This window comes from Sminthopsis crassicaudata, chromosome 5 (genome assembly GCF_048593235.1).
Source record: "Sminthopsis crassicaudata isolate SCR6 chromosome 5, ASM4859323v1, whole genome shotgun sequence".
In the NCBI taxonomy this organism is placed as follows: domain Eukaryota; kingdom Metazoa; phylum Chordata; class Mammalia; order Dasyuromorphia; family Dasyuridae; genus Sminthopsis; species Sminthopsis crassicaudata.
Window position 1 is genome coordinate 235,835,545 of NC_133621.1, and position 21,005 is coordinate 235,856,549.

General features: G+C 38.3%; 1 protein-coding gene across 2 annotated transcripts in view; it reads right to left on the reverse strand.

The window, feature by feature from the left end:
* The window catches only part of TBC1D15 (TBC1 domain family member 15), an 89,593-nt gene extending 71,478 nt beyond the window's left edge, over positions 1 to 18,115 (reverse strand). The window contains exon 1 of one of the 2 annotated variants that reach the window (XM_074270529.1): positions 17,991 to 18,115. In XM_074270529.1, coding sequence (XP_074126630.1) covers positions 17,991 to 18,092 — 102 coding nt within the window. In that variant the 5' untranslated portion in view covers positions 18,093 to 18,115. Of the gene's footprint in view, positions 1 to 17,643; positions 17,736 to 17,990 lie in introns of those variants that run through there. The other variant, XM_074270530.1, reaches the window with a different exon arrangement.
* Between the last annotated feature and the right edge of the window lie 2,890 nt (positions 18,116 to 21,005).

Genomic DNA, 21,005 nt, shown 5'->3' on the forward strand with positions numbered 1-21,005 from the left:
AATAGCAGAGATTAACACAAAGTCAGTACGTTACTGGGGGCCAACTCAGACACTGGGTGGTATATGTTGATGAAGTCCATTCACCCCAACAGTCAATTTCCCTCCAAATAAATGGGGCCCAAAGTCCTTTGGGATATAGGAGGAAGATTTCATCTTCTGAAATTATTTCCTACTGGGAATGGACATAGAGCTCATTTGGAGAGATGGACCAGGAGGTGACTGAAATGAGTTATCCAGTGAATTCTCAATCAGATTCTGAAGTTGGTCAATATAGCTGTCAAGTGCTTATCATTTGAAAGTGACCAAAGCTTAAAACAAACCTAAGTAGCAGAGGCAAACAGCAGAGAGTGGCCAAGGCCACATGTGCCAAAGTGTTTAAAAGGACTTAGGCCATAAGAGAATAGCCAATAGAGAAGATAATAGATTGACATCAGGCTTTGTGTTAGTCTAGTTAAAAGTTCTCCTATCCAAAACTGACAGGAACCCACAGGGTGTGGTATAGACAGCTTGAGAGAACACTAAAAGTAGAGCTGTTTTCCCTGGAACATTTAAAGGGAATAGGATCTTCTCCATTTTTTCTGAAAAGTCTGCCAGACAGAGTGGAGATAATAATCAATTTTAAGTGCCTTAGCCACACTTGGGTGACCTGAAGGCTAGTGATTCTGTCAAGAGTTGGGCAGGTCAAAACCATAGCAGCCTCTTTTGTGGCTGCATCAATAAACCAATTTCCTATGACTTGATCTGTGCATATCAAATAAGTTATTTTTTTAAAAAATGCTTATGTCACAAACAGACAAACAAATATTATTCCCCATTAACTTAAACAGAATTGATTTTTACATAAATGTTACAAAAAATTGTATAAAAAAAAAACACAAAAAAAAAACACTACACTACAGGAAGCTAGGTGGCGAAGTAGATAGAACACCAGCCCGTAAGTCAGGAGGACCTCAGTTCAAATCTAGCCTCAGACACTTAACACTTCCCAGCTGTGTGACTCTGGGCAAGTCACTTGATTGGGGGGAGGAAGAACCAAACTAAAATCCCCCTACTCTAAGTCACACTGCATGAGAATAGCAGTTAGATCTCACAGTTACATCAGTAGCTAAATGTTCTTATAATTTGAAAGATTTAGAGATCCTATCATATTTCTAAGAAGATATATTTCTATTAACAGACAGATAACTAAGCCATAAATACCCAATGATGAAAACATCATTTACCTCATTTACACATTTTCAGATAGAAATAGGAAGATTTTATACTTGTATTTTTTTTTCCTCATGGCTTTTAATGGTCATGGTCATGCTAAAATTCACTTGCTCTGAATATAGAAATTTCCAATAAGAGAAAAAGCAGGAACAGCACAAAGCATCCTTAGCTGTTTGAATTTAGGCATGAAAACCACATGTGAATTCGACCCCCTTGCCAAACTCAAAAATAGGTGGGAATCATTTCTATTAAAAGGAAAGAGACTTTAGGGATCAAGTTAGAAGGTCTAACTTCAAGTAGGGCTCAAAAAGCCATCTTTCAAACTCCTTTTACCTAGATGTTTTCTGATTTATTGCTCCTCATCCATACCTGGATTCAAACTTTAGAAATAATATTAATTATAATACCTCCCCCCCCCAAATTTTTTTTTTTTTCCTCAAAGAGCCAAATCCCATATCAGGTCTAAAAGAAGGCCTAAACTAAACACTCTTATATGACTGCTTTCGTTTCACATGCAGATGAACTTGGAAGGCATTGTGCAGAGGGCACAGGCAAAAAAATATCCTGCTTTAGGTATTTTAAGAAAGTTATAGATCATATTGGTTAAACAACAAGACCATGATATATAAAATAAATGCTAAATAATTTGCTGAATAGGTTTTGAAATAATCAATTTCAGAGAATTTGCAGTTAACTAAAGATCTAACAATTTTTCTTGGAAGTTCCTTGTTACTGAGCAACAGAACCTTGATATAACATCTTATTCTAAGCTATGTTTAGACATTACAGAAATTATTTTGCTCTTAAAAAAACCACAGTCTTGAAAAATAATAACAAATATTCAATTATCAACACTGTATAAACATAAGCTATCTCTTCCAGCAGGGGGGTGACCAGAAAAGGGCTGAGCAGAGTGGGATTCTTTCCACCTCCCCCAAAAATCAGTGAATGTTAGGGGGGAAAAGGCAGGCCAGGCTAGGGGCAGGCACACCCCATAAGAGAAGAATGGATTAAAAATAAAACTATGATACAATTTTCAACCCTAAATTTCAGATTACATGTGTATTTTCTTTCTTCTATTGGGAATTTTACATTCTATACTAAGCCTATGGCTTATGAACTTGCTAGCTGCTAGAAGAATGGGCTAACAGATCCAAGAATAAAATCCATGTAGATAAAATCTTTATTGTATCAAATAACTCAAGAGAATAATTTATATTAAAAAATATAGTATTATAAGCTCAGAAAGAACCCATGAACTCAGTTAATATCTACTGAGAAGCTTTAAGTGAAAGTTTTTTGTTAAAGAAACGGGACAATATTAAAATTCGTAACATAGATGATAACTAAATAATTTTGAGTGAAAACTTCACAAAACAAAGTAGATCCATATCCAACAGGGTTGATAGAATTTTACAACACAGCTTTTAAAACCATATGTTCTACAATATACAATTTATATAATAGAGATTTAAATTTCCAAGTAGTAATAATTATTTGCACACAGGTTTCTAAGATCTTAAGCTAGAATAAATAAGTTCACAATTTTTGGCATGCTCTTTTCGTAGTGGATAGAAACTGGAAGATGAATGGATGTCCATCAATTGGAGAATGGTTGGGTAAATTATGGTATATGAAGGCTATGGAATATTATTGCTTTGTAAGAAATGACCAGCAGGATGAATTCAGAAAGGCTTGGAGAGACTTACATGAACTGATGCTGAGTGAAATGAGCAGAACCAGAAGATCACTACACACTTCAACGACAATACTGTATGACGATGTATTCTGACGGAAGTGGATATCTTCAACATAAAGAAGATCCAACTCACCCAGCAGCGCTACTACTGGGATTATATCCCAAAGAAATACTAAAGAGCGGAAAGAGACATATATGTGCCAAAATGTTTGTGGCAGCTCTTTTTGTTGTAGCTAGAAACTGGAAGATGAATGGATGTCCATCAGTTGGAGAATGGTTGGGTAAATTGTGGTATATGAAAGTTATGGAATATTATTGCTCAGTAAGAAATGACCAGCAGGAGGAATACAGAGAGGGTTGGAGAGACTTAAATCAACTGATGCTGAGTGAAATGAGCAGAACCAGAAGATCACTGTATACTTCAACAACGATACTGTATGAGGATGTATTGTGATGGAAGTGGAAATCTTCAACATAAAGAAGATCCAACTCACTTCCAGTTGATCAATGATGGACAGAGGTAGATACACCCAGAGAAGAAACACTGGGAGGGGAATGTAAATTGTTAGCACTAATATCTGTCTGCCCAGGTTGCATATACCTTCGGATTCTAATGTTTATTGTGCAACAAGAAAATGATATTCACACACATGTATTGTACTTAGACTATATTGTAACACATGTAAAATGTATGGTATTGCCTGTCGTCGGGGGGAGGGAATAAGGGAGGGGGGGTAATTTGGAAAAATGAATACAAGGGATAATATTATAAAATATATATATATATATAATAAAAAAAAATTAAAAAAAAAAAAAAAAAAAAAAAAGAAGATCCAACTCACTTCCAGCTGATCAATGATGGACAGAAACAACTACACTCAGAGAAGGAACACTGGGAATTGAATGTAAAATATTAGCACTACTGTCTATCTACCCAGGTTACTTATACCTTCGGAATCCAATACTTAAAGTGCAACAAGAAAATTGGATTTACATTATACATTATATCTAGGTAAAATGTATGAGATTGTCTGTCATCTAGGGAAGGGAGTAGAGGGAGGGAGGGGATAATGTGGAAAAATGAATACAAGGGATAATGTTATAAAAAAAAAAATTACTCACGCATATATACTGTCAAAAAAAATGTATAATTATAGAAAAAAAAAAAAAAAAAACAATTTTTGGCATGCACTAGTTAATAATTATCTCTTACAATTTCAGAATTTGAATTCCAATTGAAACATACATGACAACCCCAAAATTTAAGGTGGCAGAAAACTGCCTTTCAAGTCCATCTACTCAATTCAACCCTTCTGCAGTTAAGAGTTGAAGGGAAAGGGGTTGCAGGATGGCTGAGCCAAGAAACCACATCCTTTTATGCACTTGGGGTCCTGAGAGGATATTAGGACTCAGTAAGTTGGAGACACAGGACGTCCCCATCTAGAGAGAAAGTAAGGGGAGCCTACCGTCCCCATCTAGAGAGAAAGTAAGGGGAGCCTACCATACATCAGAGACTGTACACAAGCTGCAGAGATCTTTGATCAAGGCTGCAATCTATTCAGGACAACCTTAGATCTCTAATTTAGGAAAAATTCAGGTTAGTTTAAACAAAGCAAACTGACATATATACAGAAATGAGATCATAGAGATAGGAACACTACAGAAGAACCATGCTTTTTAATCTTAAATGGCCAGATATTATACTAGTTCCCTTTGCAATACTGAGTATGCAAACACCCCTAAAATTCCAAAATTATAGTCCTGCACTCTAGCAGCTTCTCCCACTTCTATCCCATCCTCGAAGCCAATGTTCACAGATCCAATGTCCTTGAAAAGTGGAGTCCTCACCAGAAATGAAACAACTTGATTCAGAGCATCCCCCAAATAAGTTCGATAACTAATCCTGTTTTTTGCTAAGTGATCAACAAGCCTTGGGGAAGAAAAAAAAAACTGGGTCTCCCCAAAAAACTCTGCTGCAGGGAAAAATGGAACATAAAATGGGGGGGGGGGGGTATCCTCCTCACATTTAGATGAAGACTAGTTGAGTTTCAAAGCACCAGTGTTTTCTGGTTTTCTGTTCACTCCCCATCTTAGCTGAGGAGTAGGAAAAAACACTGGGGTGCACATTGCTTACATTTTGTCAAGAAGGCCAAGGATTTCATGCATCAAGTCATGTGATCTATTAACCATATTAATCATTGTATTAACCTTATTCAAAGGACAAAGACCTAGATCACTGTTCTCAGAATCTCCCTAAATGATGGGAACAACTTTAAAATGACTCAATACAACCGATTAAAACTCAGAATACAAAACATCCTAATTTCATGTTAAAGAACCCTATCAGAATTAACATTAATAATTTCTTCATCCTAAAAATATTAATTCAACTTCCTTCAATAGTCCCTATAAACTTTCCTAGAGATATAAACAACAGGCACAACACCAATATTGTCAAAAATTCCGCTAAGCACAATTAATTTCCCTTTCCAACAAAAAGTTCCTAATTGCAAAGCCAATTTTGGAGTTATAAACTGTCTTTAACAATCCATTCTTTGAGGTTACTGCACAGACTACTTAAGCCTGATGGTCTCAGCCTCCAGATTTGGGTCTCGGGTTATCTGTAACATTTGGTAAGGAAGGTCTTTCCACTCTGCTGCTTTAAGGATTTACTAAGCACTGTGGGAAAACTGGGACACTGATACATTGTTGGTGGAGTTGTGAAAGAATCAAGGCATTCTGGAGAGCAATTTGGAACTATGCCCAAAAAGTTATCAAACTGTGCATACCCTTTGACCCAGCATTGCTGTTATTGGGATTATATCCCAAAGAAATACTAAAGAGCGGAAAGGGACCTGTATGTGCCAAAATGTTTGTGGCAGCTCTTTTTGTTGTAGCTAGAAACTGGAAGTTGAATGGATGCCCATCAATTGGAGAATGGTTGGGTAAATTATGGTATATGAAGGTTATGGAATATTATTGCTCTGTAAGAAATGACCAGCAGGAGGAATACAGAGAGGCTTGGAGAGACTTACATCAACTGATGCTGAGTGAAATGAACAGAACCAGAAGATCGCTGTACACTTCAATGCTGTATGAAGAGGTATTCTGATGGAAGTGGATATCTTCAACATAAAGAAGATCCAACTCACTTCCAGTTGATCAATGATGGACAGAAATAACTATACCCAGAGAAGAAACACTGGGAAGCGAATGTAAATTGTTAGCACTACTGTCTATGTACCCAGGTTACTTATACCTTCAGAAGCTAATACTTAATGTGCAACAAGAAAATGGTATTTACACACATATATTGTATCTAGGTTATATTGTAACACATGTAAAATGTATGGGATTACCTGTCACTGGGGGGAGGGAGTGGAGGGAGGAAGGGGATAATTTGGAAAAATTAATACAAGGGATAATATAATAAAAAAAAATTAAAAAATAATTAAAAAAAAAAAAAAAAAAGGATTTACTAAGCACTCATTCTCCTGCAAACTCCAAAGGTATTGTTAGACATATTACACACCTTTTTAAATACAACTTGTTCTGCAGTTATACATATCCCTACACATCAAATTTTCTTGCTTTTACTGCTTTGTTTAAAGGGAGAAAGCAAAACAAACCTTAAAATTCAGAATATAGGTAATACCTAAGTAACTTTGGACCAAATTTCACAAAATTTATGCTACATATCCAGCTAGGCTGACAAAATGTTAAAAGCACAGCTCTTACAATTTTTATAAATTGCCCAATATACAATATATTAACTTAAATATTTCTTCTAATTATGAGATATAAATATGTAACCCTTTTAGGCAAGTTATCCGAGAATCAAAATATTTAACTTAAAATCAATTCAAACAGAGATTTAAATTTCTAGTAATAATACTTCAATATCTGTGAATGCATCCAACAATTCTGGAGAACAATTTGGAACTATGCTCAAAAAGTTAACAAACTGTACATACCCTTTGATCCAGCAGTATTACTACTAGGTTTATATCCCAAAGAGATCTTAAAGAAGGGAAAGGGACCTGTATGTGCAAAAAGATTTGTGACAGCCCTTTTTGTAGTGGCTAGAAGCTGGAAATTGAATGGATGCCCATCAATTGGAGAATGGCTGAATAAGTTATGGTATATGAATGTTATGAAATATTATTGTTCTGAAAGAAATGACCAGCATTTCAGAAGGGCCTGGAGAGACTTACATGAACTGATGCTTAGTGAAATGAGCAAGACCATGAGATCATTATGCACTTCAACAATAAATTGAATAATAACAATAATAAGTTGAATAATAACAATAATGATCAATTCTGATGGAAATGGCTCTCTTCAATGAGATGAACCAAATCAGTTCCATTTGTTCAATAATGAAGAGAACCAGCTACAACCAGCAAAAGAACTCTGGGAAATGAGTGTGAACCACAACAGAGCATTTCCACTCCCTCTGTTTTACTCTACTTGAATTTTTTATTTCTTTTTCAGGTTATTTTTACCTTATTTCTAAGTCCAATTTTTCTTGAGCAGCAAAACAACTGTAGGGATATGTATACTTATATTGTATTTAACATATATGTTAAAGTATATGTATTGGTCTACCTGCCATCTAGGAGAGGAGGTGGGGGAGGAGAGGAAAAGTTGGAACAGAAGGTTTTGCAAGGGTCAATGCTGAAAAATTACCCATGCATATATCTTGTAAATAAAAAGCTATATAAAAAGTGTACAAAAAAAAAAAAAAAAAAGCTCAATCCTGCAACACCGCTCCTCCCTCCTAATTATGACATCACCAGAATGTTTGATAGGATAAAGATCTTATATCTTAGAACATTCAGTGCCTTTTCCCATTCTATAATCCCAATTTATCAGAATCTCCCATGCTTCCCCCCACCCTGTCAGAACAGGATTGATTCCTGCTCTGTGCTCTGACTCCGCCCCTGCCTCAGTCAACCCCTGTAGCTGAGCCACGTGTGTATATGTATGTCATTAAAAACTCACATTAGTGCTGGATTCTTGGAGAAGATAGTCTCATTCAGCCCTGGGACTAAATCATGGATCCATTTGGCCCCTCTCTCTCTTTCAAATAAAATATTAAAAACTCTAATCTCTACCTTGCCTCACTTTCTGTGGCATTACACTTGAACCTATTTAAAAAGACAGAGGATTTCTTCCTTTGCTTAATTTTTGTTACTTTATTAATATTTTGACTTTGAGGGACTGCATACCTGGAACACTCATCTGTTTTAGGTGCCTCATACTTTCTCTGTGAGCAGAATTAGGAACCTGAAAGGGAAATTTTTGTCCTCGCCTGAGGCCTCCCTGTACAAACTGGATGGGCATCATCCCAGACCCAGCATTGCAGCTCTCTTAATCTGCCTCTGCTCTACTCTAGTGAAGAGGATTCCTAAGGTTGACATCAATTCTGACCAAGGAATTAGTCAAACTGTTCTTTTTCTTAGGTTCCCTCTGAAGAGGACCTTAAGGAGAGGAAATACTTAATGATTTTAAATCAATTGAGCTCCCTTCTTTGGTTCCTCCCTGGGACGGAGGCATTGAAAGTGTAATGCTGGAGAAAATAAGGCAAGAAAGAGATTTGAGTTTTTAATATTTTATTAATTGGAGAGTTTAATTGATTGACTGGACAGGACTCTCGTCTCAAAAGTATCCAGTAGTGAATGTGAGTTCTCAATGGCATATATACACACATGGCTCAGCTACAGGAGTAGACCAAGGCAGAGGCAGAGTCAGAACATTGCGAGTAGGGACAGACTATCAATCTGGTTCTGACTGGGGGGAGAGGTGAGAAGGGGAAATTAGGGAACTAGAGTCAGGATGTCTGAATAAACAGAAGTAAAGATGTTAATGAATTATCCAAGATAGTCTTGATGATGAGGTTTAGAATAGGATGTACCTAAATGAAATTAGGGTTTAATTGAGGTCTAGTGGCAGGTTTGGGGTACAGGGAATCAAATGGAGCTCCCCTGCAACCCCTTTGGATTTTGCGCAAGGATACAGAGTTAAATGAGGTCTAGTGGCAGCACAGAGTCCCCTGTAAAGGAATTTACAGACCCAAAAACCTATATGGATAAAAGAGGTTTATTATGGAGTTTGGAAGTAAAGTCTAATTAATTAGTAAAGTTGAAGGTGGAGATAAGAGGGCACCAGAACCAGGGTTCCAGTGGACAGAGAGTCTTTGGTGCCAGGCATGATGATGGCATGTTTAGACCCCTCTACAAAGAGAGGGTTCCAGTCTGGCTCTTTTATAATAGGGAGCTTTAGCTACAAGCTGAAGGGGCTTGTGGGTGGAGTCCCAGGTTGCCTCCCGGCTGGGTTTCAGCCAGGATTAGAATTTGAATTGAACTCAATGGGTTTGGGGGCTGAACAGTCCCCCACCCAGATAACAAAGATGAAATGGTTTGTGCTTGGGGTGGAGTCCCCTCCCTGAGGCAAAGTCGAAGGAGATTTTCTCCTTTAAGGATTTTTCAGAGTTTGGGGGATTTCCTCATCATTATCTTTTAGAATATTTAGAGGGGGTAGTGCCATAAATTCTTGACGATAGAAGGAGTTAGGAGCCAGGAAATCTTAACTCCTCCTTATCTTGAGTCTTACATTAACAATTTATAACCTTAGAGCAGTGGCCTTCAGTTTTAATGAATTGAAGAGGGGTTTTACAACTAAAGGGATTGAGGTAAAACACAATTTAGGGAAACTGAGTCAGGAAATTAAAGAGAACTGTGGCACAACAAAGGGAGTTCTGGAGTAGCTACAGAAGCATTGGCTAACTGACAGACAGAAAGAAGGCAGTAGTAAGAGGGTTCTGATTCCTTCCTCCTCATTCAAAACAGATTGTCCCAGTCCACAAGCCTGCTTATTCATTATCCTCATAATGAACAGGCTCTTTTGAATTTACATGATTCAGTTTTTGGCACACCATACTTACCATACCTAGGCCAAAAGACAAACAATACAATAGTATTTAATCAATTTTTTTTATACTTCTCTGTACATTTCGGTACATTATACCAATTCTTAAGCCTATTATCTAGAGGAATATCTTTTGGAATACTAATAGGTTCTTAGAGCCAGTTATCTTCCTTTCTAAAGTTCACAGTATCTTGTCCAATCTTACCAAAGGAAAATGAAAAAATCTTTATAGACTTGAAACCACTTAGGATTTCCTCAATATCAAAGGGAAATAAGAACATTTTATAGACTGCCTAAATTCTCCCAATCCCAATCCCAATCCCAGTCACCCAGCCGGCTCAATAATTACTTGGCAGAGAAAAATCCTTTTACAGATAAAATCTTTCCTTCCCCTTCCACACCCCCTCCCCCTCCCTTTCAAGTTCAGCTGGGTTATCTCCTGGGTCCAATTAATCCTCTATCTTTGGTAGCCCACTTTTGTTTTTGCTTTCTCTGAGTGTCTCTCTTAGGGAGTTTACCCAATCAGAAAGGGAATTCCTGAGCCGCCTCCAAGGACCACGGCAGAACTTTCCAGAGGGTGCCTACCCAAGAATTCGATACAAGAAAAACTCCTCAGGAACAGGAAATAACTCAGAATTAGCACCCCAACTGTGTGGCTCAAACAACCACAAAAAAAAAACAAAAAAAACCGGAGACTCTCAGAGTAAGAAAATGCAAAAAGGGATTTATTGTGATGGAAAGGGCATCTCCCATCTGATGTCAGTAAAGAAGTTCAAAGCATAAACTACAGTTTACATAAAACACAAAATTTAGCACAGAAGCTGTCCTTCCCCCACCTTGACCTTTTCTCCCATTCTTTGGGGGAATCCAGTTTTATAAATAGGAAATCTATCCAAGAAACAAAAGAATGGCCTTTAAAAGAAGTACTTAAATGTTAATTAATAGTTGATGAAAACAGGAGGTGAAAGTTCATCCAAGCAAGACAATCAATAATCTGCAGTCTTTTAGCTATAGTTCAACTTGGTTATTGCAAAGTCTCAAGTCATTAATAGGTCATAGGTAGAAGCCACATCCTTATGAGAGGGTCTTCACTTAGTTTATGCCTTATAAATTTTTTTTTAAATATCAGTTTCCAAACTATACTGACCTTCAATATTATGACCAGAGCATCTGTAGTGATTGCTTTTAGTCACTAAAATATTCTCCTGGATTCTCAATTACAAGGATACACACCATATAGCCAATGCCTTGCCTACTCAAGTCCTAACTGAACATTTTGGGTTATGGATAGTCTTTCCTTATCTGAGCTGCTAGGGTCCTTCCTTCCAAACAACCTTGTATTTAACTTTTTTTTTTTTTTTTTTTGCTGTATTTATTTCTAAATGTATTTCTTATTTCTCTTTTTAAAATGTAAACTCTTTGTGAGCTGTTTTCCCCACTAAACTGAGATCCTTTAGAGTAAGGACTGGCTTTTTCCCCATCTTTGTATCTCAAGGCTTAGCAGTACCTGACATATGGGATACTAAACAGCCTTGAGAGTTGGCATTTGTTTCATTCTTTGAACCTTGTAACCCAAAAATCCTTCCATCCAATCATCCAGCCTCCTTCTTCTTCACCTGGGATCTGTGCACAAACTTACCTGGCTGCCTTGTTTACTTTCACTTTACAAGGAAGCTCATATTTCCCTTTACTTTTCCTTACTCCCCTATGGTCCCTCTAACTAGACCAAGGGTCACTGAAAAACTGCCAGTCAGGGTCGAGAGACCCAGTCAGTGGAGTTTTTTATCCCAGACAGCCTCAATCTGTATCAGACAATAGCGACCACTAAAACAATATGAGTATAAGAAAAAGTTTATTTCTATCTCATGAAAAAGGGGGTAGTTTCTGACACACAAATCATGGTTTTAGAGAGAGGCACAGTTTGGCTGGGTTAAGTGGACTGGGAGGCAGAGGACAGTGGGAAGTCTCTGACAAGAGCCCCTGAGGAGGGTCCACCATCCTGGTACCAAGATGTGTGGGACAAGACTCAGGGTAATGGGCATAAACCTTTTAGCCCAGACAAATTATTCCACCAGCTCAATACCCATTCTCAGCAGGAAGTAGTTTCAAAAGATGAAATCATCGCCCATGATCCAGAGGATTTTGGGTCACAATGGTTTGGGAATGAACTGGAATTGTTTGGTAAATGGACCCCAAATGGCCCAGTGTCTTGAGTCCTCACTAAGGAGTTTATTGATCTCAACAAAGGGAGAGATTATATAGCTTTAACGCTACTTCCCTGCTGCAACAGTATTTGGGGCTTACAATGGAGTCACTGAGTTAAAATTTGGATTAATATTACTGAAAAATCACTCTTTGCAGATGATATGATGGTATACTTAGAGAACCGCAGAGATTCTAATAAAAAGTTATTAGAAATAATTCACAACTTTAGCAAAGTTGCTGGATACAAAATAAATCCACAGAAATCCTCAGCATTTTTATAAATCACCAACAAAATGCAACAGCAAGAGATACAAAGAGAAATTCCATTCAAAACAGATGTCGAGAGTATAAAATATTTGGGAACCCATCTACTAAAGAAAAGTCAGGAATTACATGAGCAAAATTACAAAACACTTGCCTCAAAAATAAAGTCAGATTTAAATAATTGGAAAGACATTCAGTGCTCGTGGATAGGCCGAGCAAATATAATAAAGATGACAATACTCCCCAAATTAATCTATTTATTTAGTGCTATGCCAATCAGACTCCCAAGAAACTATTTTATTGACCTAGAAAAAATAATAAAATTCATATGGAAGAATAAAAGGTCGAAAATTTCAAGGGAATTAATGAAAAAAAAGTCACATGAAAGTGGTCTAGGTGTACCTGATATAAAGCTATATTATATAGCAGCAGTCACCAAAACCATTTGGTATTGGCTAAGAAATAGACCAGTCGATCAGTGGAACAGATTAGGTACAAAGGACAAAAAAGGATACAACTATAGTAATCTAGTGTTTGACAAACCCAAAGATACCAACATTTGGGATAAAAATTATTTGAAAAAACTGTTGGGAAAACTGGAAATTAGTATGGCAGAAATTAGATATGGATCCACACTTAATACCATATACCAAGATAAGATCAAAATGGGTCCATGATTTAGGCTTAAAGAATGAGACCATAAATAGATTAGAGGAACATAGGATAGTTTACCTCTCAGACCTGTGGAGGAGGAAGGAATTTATGACCAGAGAAGAACTTGAGATCATTATTGATCACAAATAGAAGATTTTGATTACATCAAACTAAAAAGTTTCTGTACAAACAATACTAATGTAAAAAAAGATTAGAAGGGAAGTATCAAATTAGGAAAATATTTTTAAAGTTAAAATTCTGATAAAGGTCTCATTTCTAAAATATATAGAGAACTGACCCTAATTTATAAGAAATCAAACCATTCTCCAATTGATAAATGGTCAAAGGATATGAACAGACAATTCTCAGATGATGAAACTGAAACTATATCCACTCATATGAAAGAGTGTTCCAAATCATACTGATCAGAGAAATGCAAATTAATACAACTCTGAGATATCACACCTGTCAGATTGGCTAAAATGACAGGAACAAATAATGATGAATGTTGGAGGAGATGTGAAAAAACTGGGACACTAATGCATTGTTGGTGAAGTTGTGAAAGAATCTGGCCATTCTAGAGAGTAATTTGGAACTATGCCCCAAAAGTTATAAACTGTGCATACCCTTTGATCCAGCAGTGCTACTACTGGGCTTATATCCCAAAGAAATACTAAAGGGAGGAAAGGGACCTGTATGTGCCAAAATGTTTGTGGCAGCTCTTTTTGTAGTGGCTAGAAACTGGAAGATGAATGGATGTCCATCAATTGGAGAATGGTTGGGTACATTATAGTATATGAAGGCTATTGAATATTATTGCTCTGTAAGAAATGACCAGCAGGATGAATTCAGAAAGGCTTGGAGAGACTTACATGAACTGATGCTGAGTGAAATGAGCAGAACCAGATCACTACACACTTCAACAACAATACTGTATGACGATGTATTCTGATGGAAGTGGATATCTTCAACATAAAGAAGATCCAACTCACTTCCAGCTGATCAATGATGGACAGAAATAACTACACTCAGAGAAGGAACACTGGGAAGTGAATGTAAAATATTAGCACTACTGTCTTTCTACCCAGGTTACTTATACCTTCGGAATCCAATTCTTAACGTACAAGAAAATTGGATTTACACACATATATTGTATCTAGGTTATACTGTAACACATGTAAAATGTATGGGATTGCCTGTCATTTAGGGGAGGGAGGAGAAATTTTGGAAAAATGAATACAAGGGATAATGCTATAAAAAAATTACCCATGCATATGTACTGTCAAAAAAAATTTTATAATTATAAAATTAGTTTTTTAAAATTACTGAAAAATGATATCCCATAAAAATTCAGTTTGATGCTTGTCAAATTATAGAGGGTTAACTAGCCATAGACAAGTAGTTACAATAGACATTTGTATCCTAATAGAGAAAGAGGATTTTATGAAACTGCCTGGCCAATTTGGAATAATGTTTGGTCTACTACAAAGGCTGGACATTTAGAAAATGCAGATCAAAAGAGTTATGGGATATAAGATTTGGAATCAAGACAAGGATTTAAAGCAAACAATAGCTACCAATGCCTAGGTAGAATTGGTAAAGTACTCTGAAAAAAAAGCAATTTTTATCTGTGTTTCGAGTTGCCCCAACCCAGATAGTACCCTTTGAATACGGAATATGGATATGGAGAGTGAATTCAAGTGCAGGATCCTTCTGTTTCCCAAAATAACATTCCTGAGAATTGAAATGCTTTATTTCACCTTTCCTTTTGATGTAAACAGATCTTTTGAGAGAAAAGGATGTAAATTGTGTCCCCTTTTACCTTTGAGGGGCACCTGATGTACACTGCGTTCCCATTTGGAGAAAATTCATGAGTCTCAAAAGCTGGGAGAGGTACACCTTTCCCAGACAACACTATTCCCAAATTAAGTGATCTCATTCAATTGGCGATCTCAGCCTGAGGAATAGTCAAAAGTCCTCTACTGAGTGCTCAAACTATTCCCCAGTCCCTAGGCCAAGATTTGCCCCATATAATCAAGGGTTTGTTAACCCACCTTTGCCAAATTTCTAATCAGGAGTTTTGCCCAGTGAAAATAAATTCCCTTTTGCCACACAGACTTCAGGTTTGAGAATTCTTTTGCAAAGGACCTGACAGCATTGACCAGAGGGGATCTCTTACCCTCAATTCTCGAACTTCATTGCTTTCTGTGAGAGAATAAACCAAGCTATTTTTAGCCCCTTACCTCTAAAGATCAGTTTGCCTCTCATGGCAGGGCAAAAAACTCTAAAATCTAGATGATATGTACCTAAACTGAGTCTGGAAGCTCAGGCAGTACTGGTAATTTCTCAAAAATGAGCATATTCCAACCTTGGATGGTACTGTGGAGGCAGCATTCTAAAACTTGCTTTGACTGGGAACTAAGTGGGCACCTGTGCACAGATCCTACTAGCTATTCCTTTTATCCTAACATTTGAAGAAAAAAGTGAAGGAGAGTAATTGATGAATTCAGAACTAAAAATATAGTTAGTTCTGAATCAGTCATTCCTACTTTGATGGGTAAATATTTCTGGATAAGTTACACTAGAGAGAAGAAACAGTAGTTAGATGCCACTCGAAGAATGGAATGGGAAAATAGAATAACACTGGACAGGTTACTGGCAGGAAAAGGAGGGCACTCCTAATACAGCCCTGTCAAAAGAATGAGCATAGAATTCAGGGGTTAATTATCCTTCACGTGTAAGGAGATCTGTGCATTAGTTAAGACTTGCTAAGTTGAGGGGTTATTAACGGATGTGGAAATAAAATTTAAAAATTAAGTTGGAGAAATGAAACAAATTAGAAAATTGAAGCATACAAGACTGTGGCAGGTGCAGGTTATCTGGTGGTGGGATTAAATGGAAAACACCCTACAGTTAAATATTTGATAACCTCAGGCTTTATTTATTTATTTATTTGTTTTAAAGAAACTGTGCTTTTAGAAACTCCAGCCAATGCTGAAAGGAGCCAGGAGGTTAATGAAGGGAGCTCAAGTTGGGAAATAAAGGGAATGCCATTTGCCTAAATTTGTCTCCCTCTGAAACCATGCTTTGTGTGTCAAGGGACCCTTTCTCATGAAAAAGAAATAAACTTTTTCCTATTCGGGACTTGGACTGGGATTGTTTTAGTGGTTACTACTGTCCCACACCCTCCTAACCACTTAGGATAGACTGAACTGCTTCCTCAGGGATTTGGGAATATTACTGAATATTCTCTAGTACCACCTGAGGATACACAGACCCAATCTCCCTTCAAAGGCCAAAAAAGATATGGAAAGGGTAGTCCTCTGAAAATTCTTTTCAAAACCAAAAGAGAGGTGATGTAATGTACCCAAATCAAAAGGTAATTCTGAAAAATCTTTTGCAAAACAAAAATGACAGAAATGGAATTATACTTGCAGAAATTTTTCTTTTTTCAAAGTGCTTACCTTACTATGAGGATTTGAGGATTACAAACTGCAAAAAGCTTTCCTCACATCAATCAGATTAAGTAACCTGCAAATTATTATCCCCATTTTAGGGATTAGGAAACAAACTGGGAAATTAATCCTAATTCTTTACTATTCCCATTTGCAGATCAGAATGGATATACCTCAAAAGCCAGACATCCCAATTTTTAAGATTCCTAAGCACATGACAAGTACACATTCCTGCTTTTAAATTTTTATACATTGAAGCTTCATTTGATGCATTTTATTATACCCTTGTTTTCCTTCCTCCACTTCCATGTCTGTCATTTGGAAGAGGGGAAGAATTGGATATTAATGATAAAAAAGTATGCTATTTTGTAACGCATCAACAAGCATTTATTAAACAAAGGTAGCAATCAGACTTATTACCAAAGAGTGGTGACAAACTCAATTTGTTAAATGAGATATATGGATTTGGCTAAAGTGGAAATTCCTGTTGCTTAACATCAGATGAGACTTTTGGTGTCTTGGGAGATAGGAAGGACACGGACCCAAAATGATTAACTGAAAGAAAATTTTAAATATTTTTACAAAAATTTGTATGAATGAAGGAAATGAAGCAGGGCGCTTACTGAACTGTACCAATCTAAGAATAGTAAATATGCCCTTGGCTTCAGTGCTTCGTCCCCTCCAGTACCAAATGTATAAAACCTGAAAATGCTGCCTACAATTCCTTAGGTATCAGAGGGTACGAAGTGACTGACTCACATACACTGTCAGCCTTCCGCAAAGCTGAGACGGAACCAGCCCAGGGCCAGATTCCGCATCGCCTGTGCCCACTCCACCTAAAATATAGTTTGATCGATGCCCGACGAGCCCCGAGAACCCCAAGAAGGGGACTGAAGCAGAAACAGGAAATCCAGCAGGGGCGAGAACTACCATCTCGGCACCAGGAAGAGAAGAGCGAGCTCCCCGCTCCAGACCGAGGGAAGCAGAGGGCGCTCGGAGTGCGGAAGCGTACAGAAAAAGGGGAAACAAAACACTCCCAAGCCCAAAAAGACTCTCACACACAACTACCCACCTACGGAGCGGGAGGGGGGGGAGGGGAGGAGAGAGTGGCCCGGCCGCGAAGGCTCATGGGAAAAGAAGACACGACGGTATACCAGCCAAAGGTAGAAAAATAGTAGCCGAACAGCGGGGCCTCACAGGAAGGGAAAGGACTTGAAGCTCTACCAGTTAAGGGGAAGAAGGGATGCCTCAGGCGCGGAGATTCACGGGAAGCGAAGGGGCTCAAAGCTCCATACTCTCAAGGGAGGAGTGGGGGAGGGAATAAGGCTCAGCCGCAGAGGCCCACGGGAAGGGAAAAGGATGGGGGCGACGCAGGTATGGAGGCGGGGGGAGGGGACAGCTGTCACCGCCACGTCCTCTTTCCCCTACTAAGTCCCGCCACTAGCTGGCAGGGCCTGGGTTCGGAAGGGGGGAGGGGAGGAAGGAAGAGTCTCCCGCCTCAATCCAGCGAGGGTTCTGCCCTCCCCTAGAGAAAATCTGAGGCGTCTCGGAGCACTAGGGCCGTTATTTACCTTCCCGCTCCCGACACCCGCAGCCGCGACCGCCATGTTGTCTGCGCGTGCTTGTGATGACGCAGCAGTCCTCACGTGCTTTGCTCCGACACACCACAACATCCGCCGAAACTAAGGGCGGAGGGCGAGGGGGAGGGGCGTGAAGAAGACAGGGACCTGCGCGTGCGTATGGGGCGTTCGTGGGGGTAGGAGGACTGTTCTTCTTTGGGATGTGATTGGTTGGTCCGGGTTATTGGAAACCAGTATTTGGGAGAGTGTCAGTTCAATACATCTCTCGCTTCATTTCCTTTTTTCTCTATTTACCTGCCTGCCATCGATTCGACAATATTTAAACAAACAAATTAATTTATTAAACACCTATCCTGTACTAAGCACTGGGAACATCCAGCTCTTAGCTTATTAGCACAGGGTCTGGCATACAGTATTTAATAAATGATTGTTGACCCCCATTTTGTAGTCCTATTCTAGTAAAGGCAAATGAATAAATTAACTATTTATGAAGCTGTACTATTTAAGAGCTGGTACAAATTAAAAAAAATTATCATGATTGGTCCCCAGAAATATTATTCCACCTATATTAAATTCCCAGAAATATTTAATTCCACCAATATTCATCACCAATAGTCACTTTGGATTTTGTTGTCGTTTGTTTTTCTGGAGGCAATTGGGAGTGGGAATGATTTGCCCAGGCTCACACAACTAATAAGAGTTGGAGACTGCTTTTGAACTCAAGTCCTTTGGATTCCAAGGTTGGTGCTCTATCCTGTTGTACCACTTACCTGCCTCCATAATCATTTTATATATATGTTCTTTTTTTTTTTTTTTTCCCTGAGGCTGGGGTTAAGTGACTTGCCCAGGATCACACAGATAGGAAATGTTAAGTGTTTGAGACCAAGATTTGAACTCTGGTCCTCCTGAATTCAGGGCTGGTGCTCTACCCACTGCGCCCCCTAGCTGCCCCCTATACATATGTTCTAATGTGTTTTTCTTCCAACAAGGTGTTTCCCCCAACACAATGTAAACTCCTTCAGGGCAAGAACTATTTTGTCATTGCTTTTGTATTTAGCACATGCAAGGCTCTTCATCAGCATTTGTTGAATTGAATTGAATTTGTATATCTTTTCTAAACTAGGAGTCATCAAAAATTATACAAGATCCCAAAGGTCCTAACGCAGCATTAGCACATTTAGTACTTTCGCAGTTTAAATTTTAATAGCTTCAAAATGCATCAAGATTTCAGGATACCCTGTATTTCCCTGAACTAATACAAATATCATATTACATGCTTATTTCTAAGTAAAGCCTTTAAGCAAGTTTCAAAAGAGGGACAATCATCTTCAATGATGTCAATCAGATAAGGTCAAGCTTTTGCAGTCATGCTGAAGAAGGGACCCCGAAACTAGAAAACTTGAAAGAGAAAATCTTCAACTCCAATTCAGTGAGGGACCCTGCCCAAGAGAAACTAGATAAACAGCTTCATTCTGTTATCTGGGTGGGGTGGGTTCAGTCCTGAGCTAAAAGAATTCCAACCTCATTCAATTAAAGATCTTCTATTCAATTTAACTCCACTCACCAGCTTCATTGGGAGGGGAGCAGGCCTCCCTAGCAGCCAAAGACCTCCTTATAAAAATGGCAATTAAAAACTCATTTCTTTGCAGAGGTTCTAAACATGCCATGCTATGTCATACTATTCTAAGGAAGCCTCCACCTACTGGAATAATATTTTTTTCCAGTGCTACCCTCTCTTTACCTTCACCTATTTCCCTAATAAGACTTTATGCCTCTCTGTCAGGATTTCTAATCTTATTTCCCAATCCAATTGAAGCCCCTGAATTCCCCTGTCCATGCTTCAGAACTTCTTCCTTAACTTCTCTAAAGAAGAATGATTTTTATTCCTTGCTAAAACAAATTCTTTTAACCCATTTTGAGAACTGGGTGGGAGTTTGGTTTCCACAAAAAATTAATTTAGGTGCAGAAAGATGAAAATTCAACAGAAACATAAAGGTGAAGCCTAGGGAATGTAGGCTGTAACACAGAACAAGGAAACAAAAATAATAAAAGGAAAATCTGTTAAGGGTGGGGTATTCTATAGGATATCTACTTCTATAGTTGTGTTTAAGTAAAGACTTTTAATTTCAACCCTTCCAAGTCCAATGAAGTCATTTCTTACATCACCTTCATGATTCCTTCCTGCCCTGCTTCTTTCAGATTTTTGCTTCAGCAGCCACCCTTTCTCTCTCATGTGTCTTCCATCTCTTTTCCCCTAACTTCTTCCAATCTGAAGCAGGTCCTCCAATCCTGATTCTGAAAAAATCTTTTCTTGACCTTGATGCGGTTAGTGGTAGTGCAGAGTTGTGGGAACCCCTCTGGTCAGAGATGCAGGTCAATGTGAAAAGAATTCACGGAACCGAAAAGGTTGAATGACAAAGGGGAAGTTTATTCTGTTGGCTGAAGAAGCCAGCTTTGCTAGGAAGACTGACTCCTCAGTTGTAAGAGGTCCTGGCAGAGAAATAACAAGAGATTATCACTGAGGTCTCTTCACAGCAGCCAGGAGTCCTGGTAGGCAGCTGTGCCAAGAAGCAAGGTTCCTTGGCATAGCATAATTCCTACTTCAGACTTCTGCAAGGATATGAGTTTAAAATTGCCTTTTTTTATGAGAGATCTGAGACTGGGTTTCAATTGAATGTGATTCCTTCAATATTGTCATTGTTCCCAGGCCTAGATTTCCAGTTCAATGAAGCTACTTAAATTATATCAAGTCCAGATCTCCAGCTGAATGAGACCACTTAAGTTCAAGCTAAGGAGGAGTGGTCGTGGACTAATTTTCAATTCAATAGAGGGTGCAACTAGTCACCACCATGATAACAGAATGAAGTCACTTATCTTAATTCCCTGAAATGGGCCTCTCCCAGAGGAGAATTTCTCAGAGTTCACCCCCATGGCTTTCCCCCACCAAAGTCAGAAAGGATAGCTTCAGGATTCCCCCATCAACTTTCCTTGGCTTTTTTGATCCTT